The sequence below is a fragment of the Hevea brasiliensis genome, chromosome 7 (assembly GCF_030052815.1).
Source record: "Hevea brasiliensis isolate MT/VB/25A 57/8 chromosome 7, ASM3005281v1, whole genome shotgun sequence".
Classification (NCBI taxonomy): Eukaryota; Viridiplantae; Streptophyta; class Magnoliopsida; order Malpighiales; family Euphorbiaceae; genus Hevea; species Hevea brasiliensis.
Window position 1 is genome coordinate 85,776,503 of NC_079499.1, and position 19,493 is coordinate 85,795,995.

Sequence of the window (19,493 nt, forward strand, 5' to 3'; positions counted from 1 at the left end):
CCAAAATTGAATTGAAAATATCTATTACACACAATGTTCTATATATTACATTATTACATTTAGACACAACGGTTTCGATTTATATTGAAATCGTGTAATTTTGAGTCTATTTTTAAGCGAATCCAATCAAATCATTTTGAATTACGGTTTTATTTTAAGTATTCATTAAGTTACTATTTGGAAAAAATTTTTATCAATTTGCGATATGTATGTCATTTTGAATTAAATTGTTATTTTAAAAAAACTAATTTATTTATTAGTTAAAATTTGAGTTCTTCAAGTCAAATCTAAAGATATTAATTTCAAATAATCATTTAGATTTAAATCATTTCAAGTTGAATACAAATTCATTTGCTATCTCTAATTACCCTCTTTTATGAATAGACAATTAATTAATGGATTAAAGCTCAATTATACTCCTATAGTTATTTGGGAAAGTTTAATTTAGCTCTTTTTAACTTTTTATCCAATTTAATTTAAAATTTTCAATTTAAGTTTAATTTAGCTCAAAAATTAAGAATATCAAGAAATTTAGTTTCTTAATTTTTGGACTTAAATCAAGAAATGAAGAAATTTAGACATAAAATCAGGAAAGTGAACTTTTTAATTTTTTATTTAAATAAAAAAAATCAAGAAATTTAACCCATAAATTTAAAGTTTTGAGCTTAATTGAGCTTAAATTTAAATTTTTGGGCTAAATTAAACAAAAAATTAAAAATGAGCTAAATTAAACTTCCCTGATAAGTAGAGGGAGCTAAATTAAACATTTTGCCATTAATTAATTTAGGTTGTAAGAAGCAATATTCTAGCTCTGTTGAAAAATAAATTAAAATATCAAGAGCTGCCTTTTTCTAAGCTAGCTCAAGCAATGGATATCCTCCGAGAAACATTGAAAGAGACCACCACTACATGCTCAATCAACCAAATGATAATGTACCCATTCAAAAATACCATATATAATAAGATGATTAAAGCTTCTCTTTTTGACACGGGAAATTAAAGCAAAGCTAAATTAAAGCACATCCCACTCTCTCTCTCTCTCTCTCTCTCTCTCTCTCTCTCTCTCTCATGGAATATATGGTCCCTACTTGTTCTCTTAAATGGGAAACTAGCATACCTATTCTTGATTCACCTTTAAGTGTACGTTTGTGTTTGAGGGAGAGAGAGACACCATATAATGCCCAAATCAAAGAATTAAGTATTCATATTCAAAACATAATCACAATTAAGTATTAAGAAGAAACAAGGTATTGGGTCTCCATCAAATTCTTGATGAGCACTTAAATTCCACTAAGAAAAAAGAAGTTCAATATGTAATATATGTTGATAAGGATTTGCGATGGTGATTATCCATCGTTAATCATTGTTATATTATTGCATATTCATTTACACAAAGAAGCAAAATAAGAAAAGACAAGAACTTGTTCAAAGTGTATTCACTAGCTAATTCAAACATTCAAAAGCAGTGCCATGCATCTTCCACTCTTTGATCACTACAATTATTCCAACAAGAAAAGCATGCAATGATTAGAGAAATTGATTAAGAAAAGTAATATTTGTTTATCTTTATTAATTAGTAGTGCCCATAATTTGATGTTGGTTATATCCTAAATATTTGGATTTATAATGATAGGATTAATATTGGTGAAAGGTTCGTTTAATTTGGAATTAAAATTTATAATCGAGTCAAGTTTAAAGATTATTAGTTTACCAGTTTCAGGTTTCCTATTCTTTAATGGCTATAAGAGAGTGACAAGCTAGAACTATGCCAAGCCTTCCCTCATCCAGCATCTCCATGGCTCTGGTATTCTCTAAATCATTGTATTTGATTCCTTCGGCCTTGCTTGAGATCCTATGTTGATGTTTTTTTGGGGCCTTTTCTTGAACTGTTTTTGGCCATGCATGGCTCCCTTTGTGCTCCTTGTGATTTCAGCGTCTTCTTGAGACCAGTTGGCTTGACGTGACTGGCGGCATTGCATCTCTTTTATTTGTGGGATTCCCTTTTTTAGAGTCGAATCTCCATCTAACTAGGGTTGTTCATTGTATGGGCTTTAGGCCTTTTCTTTTGGGTTGAGCGTAGGCTGCCGGTGAGGATATTACTGTATTAAGCCATGGCTGTATTCTCTTTCTGATTATTAATGAAATTTACTTTTGACAAAAAAGATTTGAACTCGAATATTTATTATTTCAATTATATGGTCTGCGTATATGCAAGAATTTGAAGTATATCAAGTGAAATGGAATAATTGAGCATTAGATAAAGGCATAAATAAAAAGAAAAAGAAAAAGAAAAAAGGAAAAGTGAATATATAATTTACAGCTTGATGTGTTCATAAAAGATCATAAATAGCTACATGTAGGTCAGTTGTGCACAGTTTAATTAGTCACTTGTGATTGAAATAGAATATTAGTAAAAGATTCAGATTATTTGCTTTCTAATTAACATGCTTTATCATGCAACCCAACAAATGAAAGAAAACTAATAAATTAATTAATTAAGTAGTAGGCTTTGGCATGCTTATAATTAATTAAGTCTTATTGAAATGCATAATGTATCACATTAGTTGCCACAGCATCCATTACCATTCTAAACCCACTTGCATATGCTATCTGTGTGCTGCTATACCCCATTACCACTTATGTTGTCCTTTTAATTTATTTTCAAATCCTAATTCTTCAGTTATAACTTGCCTATTAAATTTTATATGTATTTTTATGGATTTAAATTTTAATCCTACATTGTAATGTAAAATGAAATATCTTATGAAAATTGATAGTGCTAATAAATTTATCTTTTTTAAGAGTATTATTATAGTTAGGATTAATTTATGGGGGGATTAGGGTTTAAAGAGTTTTATAAGATTTCATCTTATTGCTTTCATTATAATAAATTTTTTCTTTTATATCTTGTTCATAGACGTTAATTTTATAGTCAAATAAAATAAATTTTGTATTTTTTTTTCCTTTTCTCTTTACTACGATTAGGTTTGTGTGTCTGTTATAACATCTTCTTTAACTGTTGATCCTCTCTACAAATTTTTAATCATATATTGAAGTCAAATTAATTATCAACCCTAAGTAGCAATATTCATCTTTCAACCTTATCCATGTGAAATTAATTGACCTTGAATCCTAATTGGAGGATATATGTACATATGTGTGTGTGTGTATATATATATACCGCTTGAATGCTTTTCTTTCTAAAATGAATGAGCAAGTACATCTATATATCCTATGGATGGCAAGGGGTAGGGTACTCACAAAAATTACCATATTCGAATCTAATTAATATTTTCACAATTTGAACTCGTCTTAAACCTAATTAAAATTCTTAACTGCCCAAACCTGTCATAAATCCAATTATTATTATTCAAAAAAAACTCTTACCTGTTTAATTTTATATATTTTAATTAATAATATACATAAAAAAATTATTTTAATTAATAATTTATATTTTAAAAATTTAATAATTCCATAAAATATTTAAGTTCTATTTTATATAAAATAAAATATATAAAAATATATAATTATTATATAAAAAACATATATTTTATATTTAATTGACTATTTATATAAACGGTTTAGATAATGGATACTCAACATATAAAATTTGAACTCGTCACGTGTATTATTTTTCAAATTCGAAACCATACCAAACCCAATTACGTATTATCCAAATTCGTTTTATTAGGATTCGATCAGATCAGGTACCTGCAAAAACCTGATCCATTACATTCCTAATAAATCCTAGTTGATTTTTTTTTATATAAATTTATGAATTATTAAAAACCACATTTAATATTATCATAACAAATATTAGTTAATATTTTGAGAACTAAAGAAAGAATAACATGAAATAACAAGTCATAATGTTCAAAGATCTACCAGTCCTTGTATTGTTGCACAAGGTTATAATATACACATATTTTTAAAAATCAATGTAAAATTGGAATGGGATATCTAAACCCATCTCCTTCTCACTATACTTGATGGAATAAGAATAATTCTCCATTCAGTTTGGAGAAAATTGCATAATAAGAGGTAATAAGAGGGTGTTATAAGCTTGTAAAACAACTTATTGTAAATTATAAAAATAAGTTTACCTATTTATTTATAACATTTTTTAAGTTTATAAGTTAAAAAAAATAATAAAAATTAGAGATCAACTTTTTATTTTGATACTTATAAATTAGTTTGACTAAGAGGGTATTTCTCTTAATAAGTTTTAAAAATAGACTAACCTGTTTATTTATAATGATTTGTAAACTTATAAGTTGAGTTTGTAAGCTAAAAAAAATAAGCTAGGAGGACCCAACTTTTAATGTAAGTCATATGTTTATAAACTAATTATTTGATTAAATATTTTACTATATCATCCTCATTTAATTTTTAAAATTTTATCATAAATCTTATTTAATATCCTTTTTAGTTATTTTAAAAATAAACGTACTTATAAGTTATTTTTTACTAAATATATTAACTACTTATTAGTCAATTATAAATATTTTAATCAAACATGTAACTGTTTAAAATTTTAAATACTTATAAACTAAAATTAACTAGGTGCTTTATAAGCTAATTTTCATCAGTTAAGCCAAATATCCTTTTAATAAGGTGTTTGTTTTAACTTATAAGTTAGTTAAACCAGTTTATAAGCTATAATTTTAAGTTGACCTGTTTGTTTAAAACATTTTTAGAGCTTATAAGTTGTGCTTATAAGTAATTAAAAAAAAAAAAGCTGGAGGAGAGGAGTTTTTCATTTTGGTACCCTCAATTAATTTTATAATTTACTATATATCCTAATGTATTTATTCGCATATTCATGTTAAAAAATTTGTTTCCTGCAATAATTTAAATAAATTTTTTACATTACTTTTAATAAATTAGAAAATTATTTTTATTAATTTTAATAAAATATTTGTTTATTTAATTTAAAATTAAATTATTGTAATATGATTGAAATATATTTTGATAATTATAATAAAACATTGACTTAATATAATTTATTGTTTGAGAAAATAATTTATATCCCTTTTAGTCATTTTGATAATGTATTTAAACTATTTTTTAATCAAATGCGTCAACTGTTTATCAGCTACTCATAAATATTTTAACCAAATATGTAACTGTTTAAAATTTTAAATGTTTATAAATTCAAATTAGCTTATAAGCATAAGCCAACCAAGCACCCTTTAAATATATCTTATCATGTTATTAGCATTTAATTTTTAAAATTTCATATTTCATTTAATATCATTTTTAGTATGGGTTAATTGCCAAAAAAAACCCTATATTTGACAATTTTTACAATTAAACCCTGAAGTTTGTATAATTATCAATTAAACCTCATGTTTGATTGATGTCTTAAGTTGATCTGACCATCAAAAAATTGTTAGTATACTTAATAAGAATTTCATATCAGTTACCATATCATCATTGTAGAAGCCACATCAAAAACCCCAAAATTAATGTTAATTACCAAAAAACTATGAAATTTGCTAACTTTTTAATTAAACCCTGAAATTTATATAATTATCAATTAAACTCTTACGTTTGATTGATCTCTCAAATTGATTTTGCAGTCAATAAACTATTAGTATATTTCAATGAATAAAAAATTACAAGTCAAATTTTGTTATACTTTTTGCCTTTGTCAATACTTCAACTCTGCTCGACAAATCATTATTTAATTTATAATTTTATCACACTATTTACTAAGTTGCATCCATTTCTTAGTTATTTTGTTATTAAATTTCTCCTTCTCCTTAACAACATTTCTTTACTGAAGCAAATGTGTCAGTATCTCGTTCTCCAGGCCATTATAAGGTGGATCAAACTACTGGCAAAAAGAACAATCATTCTCCTTAATCAACTATTAATTAATATCAGCTATCAACAAACTTACAAAGCGCAGCTCGCAATCAAAATAGTCAAAATAAAAGCCATTGCATTTACTTTCCAAGCATCACATAATAACGATTTATTGACAATCGGGTTAATTTGATACATTAATCAAATGTGAGGGTAATTAGCAATTATGCAAACTTTAGGTTTTAATTACAAAAATTAGCAAATATCATGGTTTTTTTTTTTTATAATTAATCCTAATTTAGAGTTTTTGACGTGGTTTCTATAATGATGATATGATAATTAATGTGAAACTCTCATTAAGTGTACTAAGTTTTTGAATGGTTAGATTAATTTGAAATATCAATAAAATATGAGGATCTAATTGATAATTATACAGACTTTAATATTTAATTGTAAAGTTATGAAACTTTAAGATTTTTTATAATTAACCTTTTTGATAATTTTAATAATAAATATATTTATAAATTACTTTTTATCAAACGTTTCGATTATAATTAGCCATTTATAAATATTTTAATTAAATATATAATTATTTAAAATTTTAAATACTTATAAATTTATGTTAGTTTATAAATATTATTAATTTTTATAAACTAGGCCAAATACTTTTTAATTCTTTATGACATGCATCCACGTCTGCTTGGAGCATTCGTGGGTGGGTGCATGAAGGCAACAATGGATCGAGCCTCTATACTTTCTGCAAATGGAGAGGCTGGAAAAGTATCAGTCTTTTCAAAGTTGGGCTTCTAATAGGCGCATCAGCCCACCAATGATTCTCTGTGTGCTAGCCTACTTCTGCGCGTAAAGCATGAAAGTTTTCAGTTTTTCCTGGCGCCACCAAACTTCTTCTTCAGCAGGTGTTCGATTTGATTACTACCATTAACTTTTCATTTCAGATAATTTTTATTTTTAATTTATGAGTTAAATTAAAAATAAATAATTATTTATTTAAAAAATTATTTAAAAATAAAATTTCAAATAATTCAAATATTTAATTAAAAATATTTAAAAATAATTTAATTTATTAAAATTATAAAAAAATATAATATTATAATTATTAAAATAAAAAATTAATAATTTAAAATTATTAAAACAATATAATCTTTTATTTAAAAAAAATAATTTTATGGTAAATAGATACATGACTTAATTAATTAATTTTTTTAAAGGTAAAAAGCTTTTTTTAAGCCTATAACAATTATCTTTAGAATCAAATAAATCATTATCAATTTAGTTAATCTTTTTAAACTCTTGACAATTACTTTTAGAATCAAATAAATTTTTATCAATTTAATTTATCCTTTTAAGCCTCATGTTAATTGCTTATAGAGTCAAATAAGTTTTAATCAATTTAATTAATAATTTAAGTCCCTATGAATTGAAAATTCATTTTTACAAGCTCGTACTTGATCTTGTGTGTGTTCTGTTAAACATGAATCTAGCACATACCCAGTGCCACTGGATTTCACAGCGCCTGAAGCTCATCTTTTGCATCTATCATGGGGCATGCCGAAAAGTACTGAATTTAGTACTAGGCATTGTGAATGTTAATAATAGTGCATAACACTTATATTTTTGATCATTTGTCTTCTATTGATGGAATTAAGTTGCAAAGAGAGAAATGAAAGTCCTAGTAGAGAGTTTAACTTTTAAATTATGTAACAAAAATGGACATTAACTAAATATATGTCCATCACGTATAAGTCACATAATAGAGACTAAATCTCTTTGTTCCAAGTTTTCAATGTTTTGACTTAAAAAGTAATTGTCAATGGATCAACTAAATTGACAATGGTTTATTTGACGCTAATGGTAATTATCACGGGGTTTAAATGGATAAACTATGTCACGACCCAACCTATGGGCCGCACCGGCATTAGGACCTGGGCCAGCCTAAAGCCCCCGAGGCCCGTAGTAAGCCTAACTATTCACTAACCCAACTCGAAGGCCCATTTGGGCCAAATTCCAAGAAATCAACCGGACAAAGTCCGGCCATAAAATGGACCTTTCAACGAGGAGTTTTTGACTCACCCGACCTGTAAACAAAATATACCATCAATTGGGGAGCTCAGCTCACCCTCCACATACTCATATCAGCATAAAATAAATGGGAGCTCAGCTTCCTCATCCAGTCTATCAAACATGCATATAACAATTTTACAGGTCCACATAACAATTTATATTACAGACCCGAATCAATTAAATATTTCTAACACATGCGAAAATTCTAGGAGTAAATAAAATTACACAAATATTGATAAACAACCTGCGAAGGAGAAAAGCAGGTTAACCACAATAAAATCCTCCTGTAGCCTGAAAAAATATTGAACAGGAGTGAGCGTTCGACTCAGAAAGTAAAATATCAATTTTAACCATAATCTTTATAACTATCTAAAACTAATGCACCCTGTAGAGTGAAATGCAACATCAACAACATTTTCACATCATAACATCAAAAAGGTAATTTGGAGCATTCACACATCCAGTGATATCAATCATAATATATGGGAGCTGATCCCCTATATAGCTCTCTTAAATCCAACTTGGTGCCAACGAAGAACTCAAGCCGGACTTTCGCTTAATAAACCAAATCGGGGGTCCCAGCGAAGAACTCAAGCCGTGACTACCCCCCCGAAGGATCGGGTCCCAGCGAAGATCTCAAGCCGTGACTACCCGTCCTATCCATAGTCCACACCACATTACACGCACGCCAACGCACGCACACTGCTCCAAATTATCACAGCAACATACATGGCACTTTCACAGTTATGAATGCCACATAATTCGTGCCTAAAGTTTATCTATATAGATATATGCATATAAGTGATGCATGGGCATGCTTGAACATATAATAATAGTGAAATTACAATTAAAATTAATATTTTACTCACAAACTTGACAACGGTCACTGTGGTAGCTGGGCGGAGGAAGAAGGCTGTCCCGGCTCCCTGACAATTACATTACATTTATTTAATACAAATGACTCAATACAAATCAAGAAAAGACTAAGTACGTCCTAAGTCGTGCCGAAAATCCGGCAGAGTCTCCCCTATACTTAGGACCTACCCAACCTGAAAAAGGGCTCAAAACACACTTCTATATTCACAATCCATATATCCACAATTCAATCACATCACACAGCCCCTCCTGGGCCCATCAAATCAGTCATCCATCACAATATGTAAAATTTCAATTTAGTCCTTATAATTGATCATTTTTGCAAAAATTACCCAAACAAGCTTTAAAAATTCTAAAACTTTGACCCGCGGTCCTTAGCAATATTACTAGGCTATTGCAAAAAGAATCATAATTTTTTGAGCTACCACGAATATTTTATGGATTTTTAATCCTATTTAAGCACTAGAAAATTACGAAAAAGCAAGTTTCAGGTTTACCTTTGCCGATTCTCACTTCGGGAACGTGCTCGGGATGTCCGACAATAGGGGGTAGCCAAAATCTCGGTCCAATTCGGAGACTTTTCCGGTAATGGGTCTGTCTGGCCGGAAATTCACAGACCCGGTCAAATGTCGAATTTCCGCGAATTGAGGATACCTACACGAAGCCCACAACACGGGGGTTAGTACATAAATTTTTCAGAATTTTCTAAGCTCATTTAATGCTCGGAAAAACACTGTGAAGTTCTGTGGGACCCATCGAAAAACGGTTTCGGAAAAATTCGAAATTTATGTCGCCGCGAAGCTCTCGACGAGTGGAGCGCTCTGGTACTCTCGTTTTTCTCGTGGGATTCACGGTTTGTGAGAAATCTAGCCCGAAAGTCAAAATGGGCTAAAACTTCCCGGCAAAAAATTGAACAAACCGCTCTATGGATTTCGGTGTTCTTGGTGTCTATGGAAAGCTCTCGACGAGTAGATGATTTTAGACACAAGACCCGGTCCAATTGGTGGCTGGATCCGCCGAATTTCGACCGGGAAGTCGAGGAGTCGCGCGCGCGCTGCGCGTCATTTTTGGAGCCGTTTTCCGGCGTTCCAGGCGGCGGCCGGCCGTGGGGGAGGGCTGAGGTGGCGTGTCGGCGAGGTGGGGAGGCAGGGGAGGTGGCGGTGCGGCAAGGGGAGGAGGGAGGAGAGAGAAAAGAGAGAGAGAAGGGGGGGAGGTCGAACGGGCGCAGGGAAGGGAAGAAGAAAAAGAAAAGGCCGGTCCGATTCGATCGATCCGATCCGGTTCGGTTCGATTCGGTCGGTTCGATTCAGGATACAAAATTTTGAATTTTTACTTTGCCTCGGGACAGAAAACGAGGTCAAAAAATTTCGAAAAAATTCCAGAAAACTCAGAAAAATTCGTAGACTTCAAATATAATTTTAGTTTTGCCACGTGGTCTTTAAATTAATTTTTAAAAATCATCAAAGTTTATATTTTCGGAAAATCGAACCCGATTTTTAAAATCTGAAAAATCTCAAAAAAATTCCTAAAATTTAAATAAAATTAAAATACCAAAAATGCTCATAAAATAATAAAATTTAAAATTTTGAGTATTATATTAAATTGATAAAAGCTTATTTAACTCTTATAGTAATTGTCAGGGGTTTAAATATATCAACTAAATTTATAAGAACTTATTTGATTATAAGAGTAATTATTAGACACTTTAACAATCTTTTTGGTCCTTTTTAAATTTATTATTTTTTTTAAACACATTTTTTCGTATTCACTGTATGTGCTCGTAATTTAATACATATTATTTTTTATATAATATAATATTATTATTATTATTATTATAATATAATAATTTTTATTTTTTGTGATATTTATATTGAATATGTAATTATCATTTTCCGATTAAGTTAATGAAAATGAAAATATATAAATAAAAAAAAAATTATAGAGATGAAATTTATAATGAAAATTTTATTATTATTTATTAATTTATAGCTTTAACCATTTGTTATTTTGTTATTTTATAAGTATTAAATTTATCAAGACTAATTAATTTTTACTATTTTACAATTTTTATAAAACATATATAATTAATATGAAAATTTTAAATTTTTTACATCACTATTTAAGAATTTATACACATAATGTAAAATAAATTCAATTTAATATAATTTTATATAATATTGATTTTTTATTTTTAGTTATTTTCAATTTAATTTTTAATTTTATTTAACAAAATTAATTTTGCGCATCCATAGTAATAAGTATCAATATTATTAATTTTTATTTGATATATAATATTTTACATAATTTCATATTTCTTTATGATGTAGATAAAATTTTTAAAATAAGATTGAAAAATATATTAATACTAATAAATTATTTATAAATAATAAATTAATAATTAAAATGTTCTTTTTATATAAAAAAATAAAAAATTAATGCTAATAGAATAAAAAATACTAACATTAATATATTATAATTTTTAATTAAAATAATTATAATAAAAATGTATAAATAATAATTCGATTTAAAGTAAAATATTTTATTAAATTAACTTATAATATATTTTTAAATAATTTTTTTATAATTATTTTTTAGAAGTAAACATAAAATTTTAATAAAAAAAAGTTATTAAATCTATACAAATAAAAATTCTATTAAATAATATAATACTTGTATTCATATGAAAATTATGACATTTTCTAATCAAATTATCAATTTATGTTTATATTCAAATATAAATTTATTAAATTGAAATAATTCTATATTAAAAATATAATATTTAATTTTTTTTATATATATTCCCTATTTATCAAGTTAGATAATATTATAATATTAAAAAATTTTAAAAAATTATTTTTTTTATAAATACAGATATCAACATTGATAAAATTTTAATAATGTATTATTTTAAAATAAAAAAATAGTATTATAAATTATAATTATCCTCTTAATTATATTAATTTTACAATTAAATTCAAACTTAACATATTCTATTAATTATTAGCTTTTAAGTACTATATATTTATTTATTTAAATATTTTTTCTCATATATATAATTTATTTTTATGCTTTGTAAGTAATTAAATATTATTTAAAATTTTTATATTCATATAATTTTAATATATATTACATATTAATTAAATATTTTTTTATAAATTAATGAATATGAAATATTTTGTCCATTATATATATATATATATATATATATATATATATATATATATATATATATATATATATATATATATATATCAAATTTATAAATTTAATTTTAATTAAAATTAATTTATATATTAATGTAATAATTAAAAATTTTAAAAATATATCTATAATTTAGAAAAATATAAATTTATTTTATATGAAATATTTTTTAATGAACTTATAAAAATTAATTTAAATGAAAATTTTAAAAAATTAATAAAAAAACTTATATGTTTGCATAATAAAATTATTATTTTTTTATTTTTTTTACATAAATTTAAATATAATTATAAAATAATTTTATTAAGATTTATTAAAAAATTATTTATAAAAATAAAAATAAAGATATTTTTATAAAAGTTTATATAAAATTATATTATAATAAAAATTTAATTAAATAACTTTAAATTTGGGTAGGGTTAAAAATTTTAAATTTGTATAAATTTGAAAATTAAATTCAATATTAAAATATATTATATAAAATACTAATATACTTTCTACTACTTTAGCGAAACCAAACACCCATCAGATTCTCCAGTACAAGCCGATACCTGAAAATCCAGGTGCGATTACCCAATTCACTTGATCGAAGATTCTTGTCTGGTTTTTGCTTTAGTAGAACTAACATAAGTCAATTCGTTTCCATTTTTATAATTTTGCTTCTGTCTTTCAGTTTTCTGGGTTTGATTTTGTTTGCCTGAGAGGGAAGTTTTATATTTCTCTCATGATTGATTTCGATGATTGTTCAAATTGGAATTTCAATTTCCATACAGAAGTAAACCATTGAAGTTAATTTTTAATTTTCTATGGCACGGCAGTGGTGAATTACAGAATTCAATTTCCAATAGCAATGGGATTGGTATTTCAATAAGCTTTGTTTTCAATAATGGATGCAAAAGCGTTGGCAAAATCAAAGAGGGCTCACTCGCTAAACCATAGCAAAAAGCCCCATTCTGCTCAAAAATCAAAAGCCACGTCTGGAGGTGCTAACATTGCTGGAAGTGGAAATAAGGCATTGGGGAAGCAAACCAAGGAGAAAGCTCGCCAGTCCGGCCTTCCTTCGAATTGGGATCGTTATGAGGAAGAATTTAATTCAGGTTCTGAAGACCCATCTGGGGATGCTACAAATAAAGCCTCTGATGTTATTTTGCCCAAGAGTAAAGGTGCAGACTACGGTTACCTGCTTGCTGAAGCTCAGTCTCAGTGCCAGTCAGATTCCTACTTGGATACCTTTCCTTCAATGGATGACATTTTGCCTGGTATTTTTCCTGATGCTTTCTGCTTCACCAGTGAATAGCAGTATGATTAAGTTATTTAATGTTGGTTAATTGTATAATCTCTTTCTACTGGAAGTTCCAAACTTCTAACTACGATGCTGTGCAAGAAAAACTTTTCTGCATTTTAAAGATGGATGAAATGATGAAATAGAATGTAATAGGTCCATTTCCAATATGCTATAGAAGCTTATATATGGAACTAGATTAGCACTTCCTGGGCAGTATAGTTCATTAGAATTAAAAGTTATTCTATCCATACTGCATAGTATCAGGACTAAATCAATTTTGTGTAGTACATGCAAGTTTTAATAAACTTGATGAAGACTTGTATGTAGACTGTGTAAGTCTTGCACTATCTAGACTCTAGATATGATAATCTCTTGTTATGGATCTATGTTCTAGGAATGGCTTAGTCATTTACAACCTAAGAAAAGGCTGCACACCCTACTAAGTTAATTTTACAACCTATTAATGGAGGTTTCCCATTTTGTAGACCCATCTTTTTCTAATATAAATTTCTTTTAGATTCCAATTGATGGGCAATATTGTTTCACTCAAACAACTCTATAGTAGCTTATTCTTCCATTTCCATCTTTTCCCCAAAGAAATTGGTAGTTTGGTATCTCAAACTTATGTTTATAGCTGTTCTATATATCGGTTGGCTTTTCTTTCTATTTGTTTAATTTTGGTGTTTGAAATAAATACAGATCTCGTTTTTTTTTTAATTGACAATGATTGATTATATCCTCATTAAAGTGTTTGTCCATTTTTCACATATTGTCTTCAGCTATCAACTAATAAATCTTACTGCATCCCTTAGTTTGTTAGAGTGCTGATTAGCTAATCTAGACATTTGATTATATGTATTGTTCGTGAAAATAGAATGGCTTCACTGCTAAGGTCAATGTACTTTTGGCATTGTTTTTTAGTAGTGTTGTTGAGGTATTGGATTTAAAATGCTTGGCATGAAATTGTTGGCATATAATGTTACAGGAGAATTTAATCTTGGAGTAGAGTCAATGCTTTCAGTCAGGGGAAAGAGCATTCTATTGTGGATTGGGGATGATAATTTTTTGGTAGAGGATCAAACAGCTGCAAGCCCTGAGGTAATTGGTTACTTATAATTCTGTTTTTAGTGATAATAACATCTGATATCTAAGAGAAAAGAAGGAATCTTGTGATTCAAAAACTTTAAGCATACAGCTCCTTGACATGCTGGTAATTCTGGACAGATTAATTCTCCCCTTTTCATTGTCCCCCTTGCTAATGGTAGGTTATATGTTGGCTGTGCCAGCTTTTGTGATAACCCATGTCTTAAGTTTTATGAAAATGAAGCTAGTGTTTACCCCTGGGTAGATGGTATCCTTGAGATCAAGTAATTTGCTGTGTCAAAAGAATTGAGTTTGAGTTGATTTCCCAAGTTTCTCAAAGAGCAATCCCACTTACCTTAATTGATATCTCTACCATAGGAGTCCTTATTTGACTTAAGATTATTCCTGATATTGTAGATTTGCAGTTTAGAATTGACAATCTGTCTTTGAGTAGAACTAAATGTTTAGAAAATTTAATGCATATTAACATAGTGGCAAATTGATATAGAGCAAGAAGAACAAAGAGATCAAGATAAACACATTCTCGAGACAAAAGAGAAACTGATTATCAATAACTCTTATTAATTCTCAACAATAATCATAATAATCGAATCCACTAAATCCCTTGTTAACACATAAATAGATAATAAAATAACTAGTCTTATTGCTGCTAGGATTAGGAATAATATAATAGCATTCCTATATGATATAAACTTCCTAATTAATAATAATCTAACTCAACTCAACTCAACTCAACTCAACTAAACCTTTATCCCAAAAATTTGGGGTCGGCTATATGGATTCGCTTTTTCCACTCTGAACGATTTTGGGTTAAATCCTCAGAAATGTGTAATGCTTCTAAGTCACGTTGTACTACTCTCCTCCAAGTCAATTTAGGTCTAAATTTCCTAATTATGCAATGAATATAATTCTTAAGTATAATAAGTTGATTCTTCTTCCAATACTTCATCATTAGTATTCAGTATCTTATATTGAGGCTCGCTACTTTTATTTTATACATAAATCTGATTCATTGTACTCATTTTCCAACAAATCATTTTTGGATTCCTTAAGATGGTTGAACATGGTCAAGAAGCCTTCTCTTATCTTAAACCTGATCTTGTTTGTTTTGCAACTAAACTCTTCACATTAGGGTGAAATATTACTATATTATTATTCTAAACTTGTGCTCAGCTCTAGGCTGGATTACAATTTTACAAGTTTAGCTAATGTTATGCTGCACTTAAACTTGTGTAATTGCGGTTACCTGGAAAAACCATAAACAATATTGAATGTGTTAATAATGATAAGGGATGCACTTCCTTTCTCCAACAAAGAAGCCAAAGGAAAGGAGAGGGACACAATCCTAATTTGCTGGAGATTGTGAGATTTAGTTTTTAGTCTGATCCTTTCCTAGAATTGTGTTGCTTACTGGCTGCAAACTCTATTAAATGTCAACAGCATATAAATTCTGTAGGTTTAAACATCTAATGAAAATGGAACGGAAACATGAAAAGCATCTTTGGTTGAATATGCAGCAGTGTTCTGGAGTTTGGGCATTTATCATTATGTCAATGCCATTATTCCTATCAGTATTTTATTGTTCTTTTTCATGGCTTAGCTTATCATATGTTATCTTAGCTTTCTTTTTTTTTTTTCCTTTTCCTTTTCTTATTGTCCTGCTAAATGGTTTTTCAATCAGGTACCATTTCTCTCCCTGAATTTGAATGCTCTTGCGGAACAATTAGCAAAAGTAGACATTTCAGCAAGGCTCTTCATTGAAGCAGACCAATTACCAATGGAGCTGGTATGCTAGACATTCTAAATTGGTTTGTGAATGCGTGCTGAGAGTTGATGCTACTTCTCTAAATTTGTCAAATTGTATGGAAAATGATCCATATAATTGGTCCTTACTAGATTGAAAGTATGGTTTAGTTGAATGACATAGAGACTTTGAGTGTGTTGAGTAAACTTCTAATAGTTGGCTAGTTTGGCCTCTAACAAGTTTTCTAAAACCTCTTTGAGCTGCTTAGACGTGCCCTGGCTGCTAGGAAAGAGTTGCCTTGTATGTCACAAACAGTCAAACACTACAGAATATCCTGGGATTCTTTGAGATGTCTAGAAGACAGAATTAACAATTATTACCTAATTTTCATTGAAATTATTTTGGTATTCAAGCTTGTTTCCTGTTGCATGAATCAGTTCTGAATATTGTTATTGGCTTGGATTCTTTTGCTTGTACGGATTGATTGGTGGGGATGTTTTTTGGTGCCCAAGTTTTAACTATTTGTTGATCATAACAAAATAAGGTTATAATGCTGAATCTAACATGGTTTACTTGGCAGACTGGCAATGGATCAAAGACAAGCAGCCTGGAATCAGATCAAATGCAAAAAAGTGAAACTGAAGCAACGTCAACAATATCCAAAGAATCGATATTCAAAGATTTTTCGGAGGAGAAAAAGGTTGCAAACCAGAATATTGAGGTTATGTCATCAGGATCTTTTTTGGATGTCAAATCACCTAACCAGGGATTGGATTTATTAAGTCAAACTAAGAATTCAAGTCAAGACAGCACTTACAGTCAAAGCAATGCTTTGGAGTGTCCCACAGAATTCAACGTGAGTTCTGTTTCAGAACCCAAGAAACTATCCTCATTTGAGGCATCAGCTGCTGAGGCAGAGCTGGATATGCTTCTTGACTCATTTAGTGAGACCAAGTTACTTGATTCTTCTGGATTCTCATCGGCAACTATTCCTGTGTACCAAAAAGAGGCTCCTATATCTCTGCCACAACTTACAAGAAACAACCCAAGTTCTTCAAAGACAACACCCATTGCTGTCAAGCTAGATGATGTGCTCGATGATTTACTTGAGGAAACATCCATTTTGTCGAACAAAAAGGGTTCATATCAGCTGACGAAAGTGACTGCTGCCCACAATGAAACTCTATCTTCTTCCTCTCAGACTGTCACCAACTCTAAAGTTTTGGATGATTTTGATTCATGGTTAGATACAATTTGAATCGTTGTAAGCAAAAATGCCTCACTCGTGTATTGTTATTTGTTGTGTTTAATGCTCTATACAAGCTAGGGAGTATATTTACCATTGTGGATGGGTAGCCTATTTATGGACAGGCAAGTTTTGAAACAAGCGCCGTTCCCATCAAAAAATGTCATTTTTTAATCAAGAAAGCAAAGATTCGAAATTTTGTTACTGGCAGTGCAGTTTCCTACCGCAACTTATGCATTGTATAGCTTTAACTCTGTGTATTTTTCAAACAATTGGTAGTTATACCATCGGGTGCGGTGGCCTGATAGTAGGCCTTTGGTCTTGACTATATTTAATCACATACTAATTTTCGTATCAGTGTTTGACATTAAATAGTCTGATTGTGAATGTTGATCGTCTACATCTAGGGACCATTTCGAGTTTAGTGGTAGGTGTTTTTCTATGGAATTGAGACCTTGAATTTAAGGAGTTATGATCGTCACACCTAAAAATTTGTATTCTTTTTCTTTAAAAATAATACAAGTTATATTATAAATTTATAATCTTATTTAAACTCCATTCATGAAAATGAAATGGGATTAGATTGGATTTGAGTTTCATTTCTTTATAATTCATACATTGGTTAATGGTTACATGACGAAATTTCTTTTAATCAAACAAAATTAATGTTGGTGGGATGTTGTGATATTCTTTGAATTGCATGCCTAATTAGATGAAGTATTAATTTCTTGGCCATTAGCTGTCAATGAGAGTGAAATGAATATGACCTTATTTTTTAAATTAGGCATGTTAGGTGGTGTGTCCAGAGAAATTTGCTAATTGGTTGTGAGAAGTTTAAAGTATAATATGCCTGGAAACAGCTGTGCCTTGTTTAAAATACCAAAATTTGAAGTCGCACACAGAGTTGTGAGATATCAAGCTCAATTTCACGAGTAATTGTAAAAAAAGACTAAAGAGAATAAAAATTTTGCTACCCAGAGCGTTTTTAATTCCCCAAATCATGGGAAGAGAGAAATTTGAATTTCTTTCCTTCTAGTAAAATTACAATCTTAATTTTAATTAAAATCCAAAATTTGAAAATCTTAATTTCTTGTAATAATTGATTGGATAAGTGGCGTACTGATGATTTTTTAGTAAATTTTACGAGTAAAATTTACCTGCAAGATTAGGAGTTTGAATCCTAAAATATCTATTATTAGGAGGGGTTTACCCAAGTACCACTCTCAACCTGAAGGAAACCATGCGTTTAAGATAAAAAAAAAAAATTAAAAAAAAAAAATAATAATCCTCCATTTCTTGTGAACTAGAATGCAGCAATCAGAAAACAAAAGGGGGAAAAAAGTCAGGTGAGACCAAAACTGCAGCAATCAAATTCAAAGCCACAAGGCTCCAGCTTCTTTCAATATAGGCACTAATTCTCCTGAAATATGGGTAGCCATAAGCCTATCCAATCCTCCAAACAACCTACCACCAATAAAAACGCCAGGAAGCTGCACTCTTTTATTATTATTTCCACTTCCAACTTTATTAACAATCATCTCCAATTCTTGCAAAACACTAATCTCATCTTCCTCATCAATCTCACAGATTGGTGGGTTGACCCCAAGACCTAATAGCAACCGCTTCACTACATGGCTCATGCAGCACCCACGCCTAGCAAACACTATAATCGCATTCTCTTGAACCATAGTGGCCATATTTTTAGACCCTTTTAAGACTTGTTTAGTATCAACAAGATTATTAGTAGAGGTGTTGGCTAGAGGATTGTTGGTGTTGGTGTATAAGGGCACCCAAGACTTGTAAGGGATTGCTTGTTGCATCTTTGCTTAGCTGGAGATGAACAGATCAATGAAAAAACAGAGGGAGAGAGAGAGAGATTTGAAATGGGAAAAGGCTAGTTTGTGTGTGTGGTTTGGGAAATGAGGGGATATTGGCATATGTATATATAAGGAGGAGAAGACTTGGACAAATGGAAATGGTTGGGCCGTCAACGGCAATTGGTTTTTTCTTTTTTACGCGCTGGTTGTGGGTGACGTATAAATTGTGTCATTTCTTCCCTATTTTATTATGCACATGTAATGCTCTTACGTCTTCTTTCGTAATCACACCATCATTAGCCCTAATCAGTTTTAATATCACTAAAT

General features: G+C 29.3%; 2 protein-coding genes across 3 annotated transcripts; one reads left to right on the top strand and one right to left on the bottom strand.

Annotated features, from left to right (window-relative positions):
* The first annotated feature begins 12,449 nt into the window (after positions 1–12,449).
* LOC110639191 (protein ECERIFERUM 16) lies at positions 12,450–17,445 on the top strand. Of its 2 annotated transcripts, none has more exons than XM_021790030.2 (5): positions 12,450–12,533; positions 12,789–13,229; positions 14,241–14,353; positions 16,041–16,145; positions 16,684–17,445. In XM_021790030.2, exons 2-5 carry the CDS (start codon positions 12,857–12,859, stop codon positions 17,359–17,361), a joined length of 1,269 nt encoding a protein of 422 aa, XP_021645722.2. In that variant the 5' UTR covers positions 12,450–12,533; positions 12,789–12,856; the 3' UTR covers positions 17,362–17,445. The 2 variants fall into 2 exon arrangements, with proteins under 2 accessions (XP_021645722.2, XP_021645723.2); XM_021790031.2 differs by having other exon boundaries at positions 12,464–12,533; positions 12,644–13,229.
* Positions 17,446–18,614: 1,169 nt separating this feature from the next.
* LOC110639177 (glutaredoxin-C9) lies at positions 18,615–19,278 on the bottom strand. Its single transcript, XM_021790012.2, has one exon. The coding sequence runs from the start codon at positions 19,167–19,169 to the stop codon at positions 18,723–18,725; it is 447 nt and encodes a 148-aa protein (XP_021645704.1). The 5' UTR covers positions 19,170–19,278; the 3' UTR covers positions 18,615–18,722.
* Positions 19,279–19,493: the final 215 nt, after the last annotated feature.

Coding starts and splice junctions, on each gene's coding strand:
- LOC110639177 (XM_021790012.2), bottom strand. CDS start 19,169: ATGCAACAAGCAATCCCTTACAAGTCTTGGGTGCCCTTATACACCAAC.
- LOC110639191 (XM_021790030.2), top strand. CDS start 12,857: ATGGATGCAAAAGCGTTGGCAAAATCAAAGAGGGCTCACTCGCTAAAC. Junction 14,354..16,040: donor AAACAGCTGCAAGCCCTGAG/GTAATTGGTTAC, acceptor TTTTTCAATCAG/GTACCATTTCTCTCCCTGAA. Junction 16,146..16,683: donor ACCAATTACCAATGGAGCTG/GTATGCTAGACA, acceptor TTTACTTGGCAG/ACTGGCAATGGATCAAAGAC.